The sequence below is a fragment of the Pochonia chlamydosporia genome, chromosome 3 (genome assembly GCF_001653235.2).
Source record: "Pochonia chlamydosporia 170 chromosome 3, whole genome shotgun sequence".
Taxonomy (NCBI): domain Eukaryota; kingdom Fungi; phylum Ascomycota; class Sordariomycetes; order Hypocreales; family Clavicipitaceae; genus Pochonia; species Pochonia chlamydosporia.
This window is the reverse complement of record NC_035792.1, coordinates 1,874,451-1,887,270: the sequence shown is the minus strand read 5'-3', so window position 1 is coordinate 1,887,270 and position 12,820 is coordinate 1,874,451. Positions and strand designations below refer to the sequence as shown.

The 12,820-nt window shown below is 49.9% G+C and overlaps 2 protein-coding genes across 2 annotated transcripts; both read right to left on the bottom strand.

The window, feature by feature from the left end:
* Positions 1-1,565: 1,565 nt before the first annotated feature.
* Positions 1,566-2,312, bottom strand: VFPPC_04447 (hypothetical protein; the record flags this gene model as incomplete). The annotated part of the gene is made up of 2 exons (XM_018283800.1): positions 1,566-1,901; positions 1,983-2,312. 2 exons carry the CDS (start codon positions 2,310-2,312, stop codon positions 1,566-1,568), a joined length of 666 nt encoding a protein of 221 aa, XP_018145028.1.
* A 7,534-nt stretch (positions 2,313-9,846) lies between these two features.
* Positions 9,847-12,420, bottom strand: VFPPC_04444 (phosphatidylcholine-sterol O-acyltransferase-like protein; the record flags this gene model as incomplete). The annotated part of the gene is made up of 1 exon (XM_018283798.1): positions 9,847-12,420. The coding sequence occupies one exon, from the start codon at positions 12,418-12,420 to the stop codon at positions 9,847-9,849; it is 2,574 nt and encodes an 857-aa protein (XP_018145025.1).
* Positions 12,421-12,820: the final 400 nt, after the last annotated feature.

Here is a 12,820-nt window from a genome sequence, read left to right as displayed (position 1 = left end):
AGTAATGGTCAGAATGTAAGCAGGATCGAATGATCCACCAAAGAGTAAACACATTCCGTGTTGTAGAGATACGACAATAGAACTTATGGGACGACTGTATCGAATCGATAGATGATACGTAAGCTCATTCATAAAGAGGAACTCGTTTGTGACCTTTCAAACTCGTCAGCTACATCCTATTGAGATGAGAGAGACAACGCACCACCACGTTGGTTCTTATATTCACCGAGAGCGGCGACTCACTACGAACAATCGAGTCACGACGATGGCTGACAGAATTTCTGTGAGGCGAGCTGCTCGAGCTAGGCACCCGAGACTTTGCTAGATTCGGCTTCGGCAGAGATGCCCTTGCATCATGGCCAACAGAGTGACGCCTGTTCTCCGCTGTCCTCACTTCCCCTTCCAGGACAGGCTCCAAGCTAGATCGTCTAGTATTTTGACCAACTCTTCTCTCAGGGTATGTAGCCTTAGGAGACAGAGTGCGATGGGACAAGTCGTTCAAGATGGTGGTGGGCACATAAAAGCCCTCTGTGGTTGGAAATGGCTCTCGCCGGGAGGCAGGAGAGTAAGCATCTGCCATACTGTACACAGATGACTCACTCACTATATGAGGAGATTGAAATAAATCCAGATGGAAGAATCCGCGACAGTAGTGTTTTTCTAATATTTTCTCAAGTCAGGCTGGTTCATGGTATCACCGTACACAGCTCTAGATTCTGGACTCTCGTTGCACAGGGACCCGACGGCCGTGAGCAATGTTGAGTAACATGGAAGACTTGAACGATGAGGCAGTTTCTCCATGAAATACTCGGCATAAATTAGGGTCTTTTCGGAATAATACGAAATAGCCCGAGAGATGGGCCATGAAGTACTGCCTGCGAAATCACCAGTTGAAGAGGTCCAGCTGTCATGGCAGCTGCACGACTGTGCCTCTCACCAGGTAGGACGACGTGGAGTGCGTTATATGGAATAAGTATTATAAATTCTGCGGGAGTAGCCTAATTATACAAGTGTCTGGTATTTATTAGCCAGGTGAAGGGAGGATTATCCGTGAGGACTCCCCCATGTGATTTCCATCGACTGTGGCTAATACAGGCGGGCGTAGAAACCTTGTTGGGGGCATAGAAGCACAGCTGTTTACGAGATGACTCGCATTACTGCCATGTCGTAACACTAGTACTGAAACTTGTTTGTGTTACGATGTATTATCCGGTCTTGCATACGAAGCTGCATGGAGCCGATGTGACTATGATGGCGCTTTTACGAACTTGGCGCCACAAGGTCATGCGAAAAGTGTCTTTGTTTTCTCTTTGATCGCTCAAGCAATAGAAATCATTAATTACATTGGTAAATCATCTGACTCGATGTCTTGGTGGAAAATATACAGGAACGCGATATGACGGTATTTATACATGGTGAGACTAGACCTCTGCAAATCTTCACATCATTCCTGCTTCCGCGAAACAACAAGTGCTTTGTCTAAAGGGAGCAAACCTTCATCAAGGGAGAAAAAACCTTAATCGACGCCGTTATCATGACCAACTTGCGGAGACCCGTTGAAGAACTTAAGAGAGAGCTGGACTGCCATTTCTGCGTCCAATAGCCCCGGCCTTCTTCTCCAAAAGAACCTGGAAGCAAGCTGTGACCAAGATGATCAGCTCCAGAGGCACCAGAAATACAGCCAAGGCTAAAGCAGCCTGGCTCTCCTTGCATAAAGTGCCAAAGTAGGGACGGGTGCTCATCGGCACGCTTTTCCAGCGACAGGTCCAACTCTGGAAAGTGTCAACTGTTGTGGAGGCGTTGATGGCGTAGAAGAATGCCATTGCAACGAGGGAGGCAATGAAAGCAATCACCGGCACCACGAGGCTGACTGATGAATGAGCAATGAGCCGACCGCGAACCTGATAGACGGATGGCCGGGTTAGTAAAGGTTCTTATGCGAACAGCACTGTAGGCATGTGCGGCTGGTGGTGTCAACTCACAAACTGAGTCTTGCTGGCAAGCAGAGAAACCGCATTCATAGCTGTGACAATGGCACTGCCAGCAACTAGAGACGTCGTGGGCCTGAGGTCAAAACTCTCTGGCCACAGAGGCAACATAAAATTGTCAGGCAAATGTGTGCCATTGTATACAGACAAGGTGTCTGCGGAAAGACCCAAGATGGTGATGCCAGCAACCAGTGCTAGAGCAGTCAAGCCAATCCGGAAATTGTGAATGGCATGGAGCTTTCGAATGCGAGAGTGAGACTGCAACTCATTGGAATCAACCTCGAAATCCGAGGAAGATAGCTCATTTTTGAGACTGGACGACATTTTCAGATGAAGGACTGGAGTGGAACGGAATGCAATGAGACCAGCCTGTTGACAGCAACCCGTATAGCCAAGGGAAAAGGGAAATAAACTGTAGAAAAAAAAAAACCAGAAAAAAAAAGGAAATAAAAAAATGAAAGAGAAATTACTTCGGGACAGAGTTGTCTCGTTGTTATCTTGATGGAAAGAGGAGATCTGCTGTGTTATAGATATTCTTGAATGTTCAGCTTCGGCCAGACCTGAAGTTGCCAAGCTCACATTTGCCAATTACCGACACTTCTTTTTTAGCAAAGCCAATTGGATGTCTGATGAGCCGACAGCTGCCATGATGCTAATGCAGGATAACCGCGCTGGACGCATAAATGACACACGGGGAGGACGATATCTGTGCGGTCAAAGGTTGGTGTTGGAACCGTCGTGGCTCGGGATTGGTCAGATGTCCAATCAAGCTTGATGCTTCTGGAGGGTGGCATGGCGCTTACACGACGCAACAGCCCAATCATGACATGGCAAGGCGCCACTTACACCAGCAAGCGCCGGGGGCAGGCACCAAATATATGCTGGTACATATGTGTTGATACCATTTGATGAAAATAGATCATGGGCGGCAGGGGGAAATGAGAGGCCTGGTGTTGATGAACTGGAGATAAATTGGTAAAGAGGGGTTCAAGGTCTGAAGCTCACGTGCAGAGAGTTTGAGTGGCCAAGGCCAACATTCCCTTTTTTCTGGCTTGCACTTGTCGTGTAGCTGATGGTCGTGGAAGGAGCACTCCAAGTCCTGGAATTGGTGGCTGCCGAAATACAGTGTACCTGTGGAATAATATCCGGTAATATCGGCAGGCACCTCCGGGCCTGCAATTCGACCAGACATTTTGACTCGACGTCGCTCCTTCCTGGTGATTCTCTTGACAGTGTAAGACATCTGGCGCACAGTGATAACCAGGACGGAAGAAGAATGTGAAGTCGCAGTCGTCAATCAACAATCCGGGATACTCCGTACACATACATGGAATACCGAGTACATGCACACATCGACGACACGCATTTGCTATTGCCCACATGCCATGTCATGTCCAACCAAGGCTGACGTTGACATTCTGAATCCTTGCTTGTGAAGACTACGGTTCGTCCCACGTTATTCCTGGATCACCATGCCTCCCTCGCTACCAGACCCTGTTGCCTGCGACCACCACCCACCATTCATCAATTAATTTGACAGGTCAGGCCCGTGCAACGTCCAACACCCCGATGCTTTTCGGATGAGACTGGCGCTGGGAGTAAACGAACAACCAGACCCCAGCCGATAAACCAACTAGCTTATGCATTTTTAGCCCTTCGTCTCCTTTCTTTCAGAAATAATACAGTACTACGTCCATCGGGGGGAATTCTTGTTCCTCTTAGCCGGCATCCCACCACACAGCCCTGTCTTTGTTGGTGACAGTTCATGACCAGCATCCAAGGACAAAGGACAAGACGAACCAAACCACCGAGTGCTGTTACACAACGCAGGTCAATCCATTCCGCTGAATCGAGGCAACCATAGCCACGACCACCTGTTTTGTACCACAGCACTAACGCTACTTTGTACTACATATGGAGTTGCTCCTTGGCAGTTTCCCATTGAGGTTCCATGTATTTTGGGGCTACAAACTGGATGACCAAAGCACCAAAGCTAGAAACAAAAAGTGGCGATCTTGGTGCCTTTGTACGTTTGGTCGTCCACTTCCAGTCGATGTCACTTTCAATGGCAATCCCGGTTTTATTACTACTGTCAAATATTACCATGATCGAGACTTTCAAACGAAAAGCAATCTGAATGCGAGCAGAACCATGGCACATGGCGATGTCACCCTCCGCCCGGAGTATGTATGTGGATACTCTGTGCGACCTGCGCCGTGTGACAGGTTTCCGCCAGCCAGCCCTGAGGCCCGGATGGAAGTCCGGACAGTCCGGCCTATGATGGTGTTGAATTCATCCCTTTGGTACTAAGAGCTGGTCACCGAATTCTGAACAAATGCAATTCGCAATCTTGATTTGTGCTGGATCACTAATCCCATCAAACAGGCAGACAGGGTCTCTTAAGCCCACCAGGATCAAATTCATCGCGCCAAAACAGTGACAGCGGCAACTACTTCGACACCATGCATGGACTCACCGACCTGCCCCTTCGCAACCCATCACACGAAACCGCCTGTTCTTCTCATGAAAACCCTGTCATGGTCGTCACCAACAGAGTTCTCTGTGACCAGGATGTTAGGCCGCCGTGGTGGCTTGGATTGGTGATTTGACTGCCACCCTGACTTGTTATGACCTCATAATTTGCGACTCACCTGGGCCGTCTTCAACAGGACTTGCGTCCGGTGGAAAGAAAGCAAAGCACACACAGCGGGTTGTATTAAGCGACATTTCTTCACCACCGTGCTGCAGATATTAGGAAACGGCAAAAGAAAAGTTTGTTCTGTAGCTATGATTCGTCTCTAGAACAACGCCAAAAACGTACCCTAGACATCCTCATGGCGCGCACCTGTCGACCCTCGCCGCCTCGGTGATTCAGAGCTTTGCGCAGATAATGACGGAACTCTTTCAAGAGGCACATCATTTCGTATGGATATTGCTAGACATACGTTTCGCTTCTCACCTGTTTCTAACACACTAGAGCGACAAAGCCTACGTTGGGAGTGTCTATGGTGTCAGAATGGAGTAACGACCTGGGTACAACAGCATCTCAGAATGTTTGGAACAGCATGTCCTCCCAAGACCTGCAATCCCTTGCAAGAGAAGTGGTTCCGCAGGCCGCCATCTCGTAACATTGTTGGAAATTGTTACACATGTTCGCGCCCGTCATCCAGGTCTCTGGGACTATGAGTACGCCATGAGCAGCAAGTACTTTATGGGAAACATTGCTGTGCAACCCGTCCCCGTGGGTTGATGCATGACCATGACCAGGGATGACACTGTTTGGCAAGTAATAAGCAACCACAAAACATCAATCGTGGCTCCCTCTCTAATTTTAGCAGGCGAACATCGAACACACACCAATGTATTGCTAACTGAGCAAACGTTTGATCGCCATTTCGGCCGAACTGCTTTTTCTTTTCTTCTTGTTTTCCTTGGGCACGAGACGTGTTGGGCTGGATTTCAAACTGCGGCACCCCTGGCAGCCATTCCCCACGCCGTTGAACATGTTTCACAACTTGTAGAACTTTGTGTTTATGGCGTTCCCGACAATTGTCGCGAGGAGCTTGAGACTTACCACCCGTTTAGGTGCGGAACCAGCCCCAACAAGGCTGTTTGGCTGTTCACAGTCCAAACCCTGGAAGCCTTTGATCGTCTTCCTTGCCCAAACGTCCCCTGGCCACAGGTACCGACTAACAAGGGCAAACATAAACCTAGGCGGGCCCAAGGCACAGACCTGACTAGCATTGTTAGTGTGTACGTTCCAGCGAGAGAATTTCAAAGCCAGGTCGAACACTGTCTCATCCATCACGAGTCTGAACCATGGCAGCCAGCAGAGAAGAGATAGCTCACCAGGAGACTCAGCAGTGTGTCCACTAAGAATCAAAGGACAGCACCAGGAGTATCTCCCATTGGGTGAGATACGAGAGGAGCTGGCGTTTTCAAGCCACCGGCGGCCCCATGCACCACCTCCACGCCGACGGTAGTTGCACCCAGTCGGCCCCAGACAAGCGTCAAGTATGAAGCCCGGACCCGTGCACTAGGTTATTTGCGGCCTCGGGGGAATTCAGTAGTGCCCAGGTTGCAGTTGACCTTTGAGACCAGCAATACTAGAGCCAGCGCTGTAAGCTTGCTGCAACTTCAAGTCCCCCCAAGGGCCGTGACCGCCGAACTCAAAACCCTGGTCCACCTGAAGAGGGGACGTCTTTTGATCAACCTGGGGAGTAATAAAGTGGAGGGCATGGACTTTGATGGGCGTCCCAGACACCCTTCAACCCAGGCCGTCGGGATCCAAAGCAACCATACCTTGCGCCTCCTTGTGCGATTTCAAGGTCTGCCAGCAGCGACGTCTCCGACAGGTCCATTGTCTTGCCATTTTCGGTCGTGGCAGAATTAGGTGCCCATCTTGGTGTTGCAATTTAAACACGCCTGGGGGGCAAGCACGGCATGTCAACACACATCCAGCCCTCGGCCCTGCAGAAGCTCCCAGACACCAGACCAGACATCTTGGATAATCCACCAGACTGGCACGACCTTCTCAAGTATAATAGCTCCCCACCCGCCTACCCCTCAGCGGATGGGAAGTGATCCGAGAGCCCAAGAGGGCAATACAACATTGCGAGTTGGAATAATTGTTGTATAACTATTAATATTTTCTTTGGTTACTTATTGGGCATCAACAGTCACTCACGCCATTCATTACGGCTGTGACTCGCCCACGGCTGTTGTTGTTTACCAATTGCGTCACCTTGGTACTGGCCACACCTTCAACAACATCTTGCCCTCCTACAATACGTGATCGAGAGCTGGCTAGCAAGCTAGAAAGCTTGCGCAACATGGGAGCTTTCTGCCACCAGACACGGCTCGCTGCATTCCGAATGCCTGAGATGAATGTCGAGAAACGGGAAGCGCTGAGGGATCCTACGGCTGAAACAACATGCAATGCACCTGCTGAATTTGTATGTTCATCACTTCCGTCCTGACCTTCGTCTTGATGTGACCTATGAGCAACCTTGATGAGTTTTCATTTTCTCAATTGGCCACGGACTTGTTCTCCAAGCTAACACGAGTTTCTGTACTTGCGCAAAATCTTAGCCACTATTCTCTCAACTCCCACCAGAGCTTCGCTTGAAGATATGGAATCTAACTCTGCCGACTATGAGATTGGTGTCGATACAATGTGGTGTTGCATCACCGTCGCTGTACAATACGCAACCATCTGCTGCGACACCCTTTACCGGATGTACCTCCGATGCCCCGATTCCCACCAACATGCATGTATGCGTCGAGTCGCGAACGGAAGCATTCAAGAGATTCCGGTATGCTTTTGGATTCGTTCGCGCCCCGGGACATATCATTTTCAACCCGGACAGCGACATTCTCTTTTTCGGGCCTCGAGAGGGATATATGGCGGCTGAGTCTCAGTTCCACACTTGTATGTCCATGTGCGACCCGGCTCAACTGGCTCTCGTCCGACGAGTTGCTATTAGCGACTCTTTATTCTGGGTTGACGGCACGTACAACTCCATGACTGCGGCAAGCCTCACTGTCGAGGTTATCAAGCAATTGGCGACGCGCATGCCAGCTTTGGAACACATCATCTTCGTACCTCGGGAACAGGATGAGGGCTTGGAGTCAATTCTCACAGAAGAGCGAATGACGAGACAAATTCAAATGGCCATGCATATAGTCTGCCAGCAGCAATCGCCGTGGCGCCCACCACCATGGACAATCGTGTCTTTGCAGACGTTAACCATGGCTTGTGGTTGAGCAGCCGACTCTGGTGAGACAACCGCACGCACCGGCTACAATCAGAGCAAAATATTGAGCCATAGAATTCAATCTGAGGCGCAAGGGGGCCCTGACGACCTCAGCCGCCACGTTATCACAATAGAGAAAACAGTGGTCGAGCAATTGCTACGAAACATGGCTTTCTTCCTGGAATTGTCCGGTTTCCAGAGATGGGCAATTTTGATCGCCGCCTAGCGGCTACGCCAACGCCGTGACTGGCTTGCGAGTGGAACCAGACCCAGTGGGATCCTTGCCTCCGGTCGTCCTTGCCATGGATTTGCCAACCAAGAATTTCGATGTCTCTGATGTCGTTAGAGCCCACGGACTCGAGCAAGGCGCGGAACGGTGCTGCTTTTCCGTTGACGAGGCACAGATAACGCTAGTTTCAATAGCGGCAGCCGAAGGAGAGCGGAAACAGCCCGGAACATTCACTCAGAGCCAAGGTTCCAATGGGGGTTGGGGTAGACAATTGTTTCGCAACCGCGCGCTTGTTCTTACCGAACAGGCTCGATGGCATTGAGAAAAGAGAAAACAATAATCAACAAGGTCTAGCGATCTTCGAAGGACAGATAAGACAAGCAGCTGTTATGAGGTATTAGCGCCGCAGGTTCGGAGCAAAGCCTACGAGGCTTCTTTTCCTTCTCTTATCTGCGCATTGTCGCATGTTTGTTTTGGGATGACCACAAAAGCGCCCCGCTGTGCGTGGACAACCGAGCAGCAAACAGCTATGAGGCAAGTCCTTGTTTTCTCTCGTAATTTGAAGGTAACCCAGTATTGTCTGTATATTTTACATAGCTACATATGCCTAATTGTAATTGAGTATTTAAATGCAACCTCAATTGACCACAGGACTGTGCTGGCCACTTCACACACTTGGATAGCTGTTCAACACTTGTGGAATTGTTTCAGAGATAGGTGGTTGCTCTCCGTAATGGAGCACTCACTCGATCCCTTTGGACCAAGATAAACGCACAGACGGCATTGTGAAAAGTTTCATGGCGAGACGCGCAGAAAGGAGGCCGAAACCAAGTCATCCCATCATTAGCTATAGCTACAAGGAGCTGTTACAGCTTTCTATGTACACTTCATTATGCATTTGCCCACTCCTCGCGACATACCGCTCATCATCAGACTCCTGGATCAACTATCGTGGTTCGCAATCTCCGTGCAAAAGCTATGATGTAATTTGACGCCTTGGCCAAATCACACAGTAGACTTCTGTCACCATCAACACCTTCATTTGACACGTCGTCTACATCTCGAGATCGCGCCATAATTCTCCAAGCAGCTCTGTAGGCATGGCACAGACCACATCCGGCTCTTGCATGGCAAGCCGGCGCTATCCCGATTTGCGTTGCGTGATGACCATTTTTGTCTTGCTCTTCCCGCGGTGCAGGGGACGGGGACCTTGGCTTCTTGTTTCCTTTCTTTTTCGTGATTGTGGTATGTTGTCAGTGACATGCAAGGGAGCAGTGCTGCCATGTGACTTGTTGGGTGTCTCGGGTATGATGAGCTGTGACCTTTCTTTGACTGGTGTCCTTGAAGGCTTATTATCGGAGGTCTTGTGTAAGTGTGAGTGAGAGAACACGATAACTGATATTTTATGATTTTAAATGACGTATGGCCAAGCGATCTGGCAACTTGGCATGTTCAGGATATCTCTGGTCTGGTGTGCCTCGAAAGGTCTTACTCGCTTCGCTAGGATGGTGGATTGATTTTAAGGAGGGAAGCAGCATTGACTCCTCTTGGTATCCAGTAAAGTGCCTTCAATTAACCAGAGTCCCTTATCGGCTGGGTGGCCAGGTGAACTTCATCTTTAACAAAACAACACACAAGAGGGTCTGTCAAAAGTATGAAGCCAAGACACGACCTCGCCGAGGAGGTAGAAGTCCTGAATACAGCTCTGCTTCCGAATTGAACCTTGGTCGGAAGTGCTAAGCTGTCAGTCAGGTTCACGAATGACTTGGTACTAGTGGCGACGACTGTAGTAGCAGTGGCGAACAGCAACCATCCACTGGATGTTCTTCATAGATGTCGAACGAGCTGTATTATTCTGGGGTTTGCCTCCCGTTCACTTTCCCATACCAATTCCCTTGCGACGGCCACGGACAAGGGCCTCAAGCGCCCGAGCTACTGCTGGTAGGTCCCCTAGCATAGTGAGATGACCTCTCTCGGTACTGACTCGGCCGGATCGAACAATGGAATACCCCTCAGGAATCATTGCTTCCCGCGCAAGCACAACTCCATCTCCGGGGCGGAAAATCAAATCGTCGTAGGCATCTGAACACGGGATGGCCTCACGCCCTGCTACTTGGGCTGCGTATACCGTGGGGATTGCTTTCCCGTAGAGAACAGCATGCGGTGGGTACGCATTAGACATTTCGTGGCTCTCAGAGTGAGCAAGTTCGGATCGAAATTTCCTAGTCGCTGCGAGTGTTCGTCTTAGATACTCCAAATACCGTTCCTGATCTGGGGTAAAAGTCTCCGCAGCGCCTGAAGGCGGCGAAGGTGACTGAGGAGGGGACGGGAGGGGAGCAACTCCTTGTTGGAGAACTTCGTTGGAGATAACATCTGTGTTTTCATGATTCTCATAGGAATCCGGTGCCTTCTTCGTTTTCAGCAGAGAATTCGGGAAAAGAGCAGACAATGGCGATACCAGTCCTTGTTGCTTGTCTCTATTAAAGGCCGGAAGGGCTGTTGCCACACAAGGACTGAGACGCCACTTGACCCAGTCATCAGCATTGAAAAAGTCAACTGGATATGGGTCCTTAGTCTCCTTATCAATGAAGCAGAACCCGTCATCAGGGAGCAACACGAACGATGTACGAATTGAGAAGTTAACCTGCGCAGTTAGCAGCTTCTCGTTGAAGAGAACCGCGTCACCATTCCGGAATGGCCCTAGTATATTTATACAACGCTGAGGGACTCCAGCGTAAAGTACTCCGGCGAAGAGATGCGGCTGCTGGTTGACAGCATGTCTCGTAATGAGTCCGCCTAGGCTGTGGGCAATGATGAGAGCTCCGCGAGACTCTGTCGGTGTGCCGGGTTGATTGGATGGCAATTTGGCAAGGAATTGCTGCAATTTTCTTGACGATAATGCAGGGCTAAGGCGCCAATCGTATCCATAGTCCCAGATTCGAAGCTTGCCATTGCGTGCATTTGGTGATGACCGTAGCTTTTTGAAGAGCTTACGCGAAACATCGACGGGGCCGACATGTTTCAGCATGCCTGAAGGTATGATGCGTTCCTCCATAGTTTCTTCATCTTCATCTTCCAAACCTACCTCCAGGTTCGCTTTTCGCATATTAAATCCCAGTTTTACAGGTGCCCAGAGTTGCTGGTGTGGTGGCTCGGCGGAGCGAAGTACAGATCCACGATAGCCGCCAAGAACAACCAAGTCACCTGTGAGGTCTTCCAGAACACGGTCCATTGGCGTAGAGGCGGCGGATTTAGCAACACCTGGACTCGATTGCGCTGTTGGTAGCTCTCGAGTACCGTCTGCCTTTGGTCGATTTAGCGCATTGTCATCGCTTGAACTCGAAAAAAGTCCATTGATGGAAATTGATGACATGCGGGAAGCCGCTTGCAAGCGTGGAAAGCTAGGCATCTTGAAATTTGGCACCTCCGGAAGACTGTCTCGGATGGCCATGAATCGAATATTTACCATTTCTCGGACGTCACTAAATCTATTATCGTCCCCGAGAGACGATTGTCTGGACAGGCTGTGATACAGGAGACTTTCATCAGATGTAACTCGCCGCAGCACGGGCGGTCGAGGCCGAGCCATTGAAGATAAGCCGGCCCCTGCCGCTGCGGATGGTAATGGCGTATGTCTGTCTTGTTTCTCTGTTTCATTATGGTAACCAGCAACATGGCTGGCGTTGGTGGTCGGCTGCGCCAGTGTGACGGACCTGGGGCGAGGACGGTTGACAATCTTTGAACTGTGATTTAGGCCACTCTTGTGGTCTCCCGTAAAATTAGAAAGAAACGACGTTGGCAGTGAAGGCAAAAGGTTGCCATGGCCAGTGAATGATGGGAAAGCCTTTTGAAGCTTCTTCAAGGCTTCCTGTCCTGCGGACCTTGACCGATGCCGAGTTTGACCAAAAGCAGAACCAAGCATTCCCAGGGTCTGGCGTGAGCGAGGTGAATCTTTGTTGATACTGAAATCTTTGGGTTTTGATATCCAGGGTGAAGGCATCGGCAACTGGTCTGGTGATTGAAACCTAGGAGCCCCAAGGACGTGGGCATGAGCTGCTGCATCTTCCCTAGCTCTGGTGCTCTGGGTTTCAGGAAACGTTCCTGGCCCTGGGCCGGAGCTATCGCCACCGTCATCTTCTTCTTCGCCCTCGATGATGGCGGTGTCGAAATATCCGGCCCCAGGTACACGTTCCAGGGCTGCTGCCTTTTCCGCTGCAGGAGTTTGAATGGATGTTAAATGACTGGCGGCGGCACTGATGGCTGGTTGAAGGGCAGCTTGCGCCTCATCTTGGTCTTCGATGAGGGCATCATCTGACAAATCCAGCTCCTCAAAACCATCAGCCATGTCATCCAGCGGCTTTTCAGTAGATGGCGAGTTCGATAATGGGGATTGCATGCCCGCTGTCAAATCCGGGGGTTGGAGACCAGGCTGATTTGAAATGTTCATGGTTGCAACAAAGTTGGTAAACTTCTAGATGACCCAAATTTTAAAAGCGACAGACCGAATGGACTGAATCCAATATTATCTGAGACGTCACTTTCCCTGGCGTGCTGCATGAAAGGAAAGGTATCATTCAGCTTCTGTGACGTTCAAGACTTATGTTCAGCCAATGAGAGATGTTTGTTGGTCTTTGTTGACAACCAGTGCAAGGAGCCAGAGTTGGTTGGTTCCAAGATTTGGCGAGGCGGGAGTAATTCACTGAATCTGAAGCCGTTGTTTCAGGCGTTAAAAGGACTGATGTAAAATCGAAACGGAGGAATCATTAAAAAATGAGGGCCCAAAGGGATAAAATCACAAGCGAAGGAAGACTAGAAGACTAATAAGGCGAATTGGCCGACAGGGATCA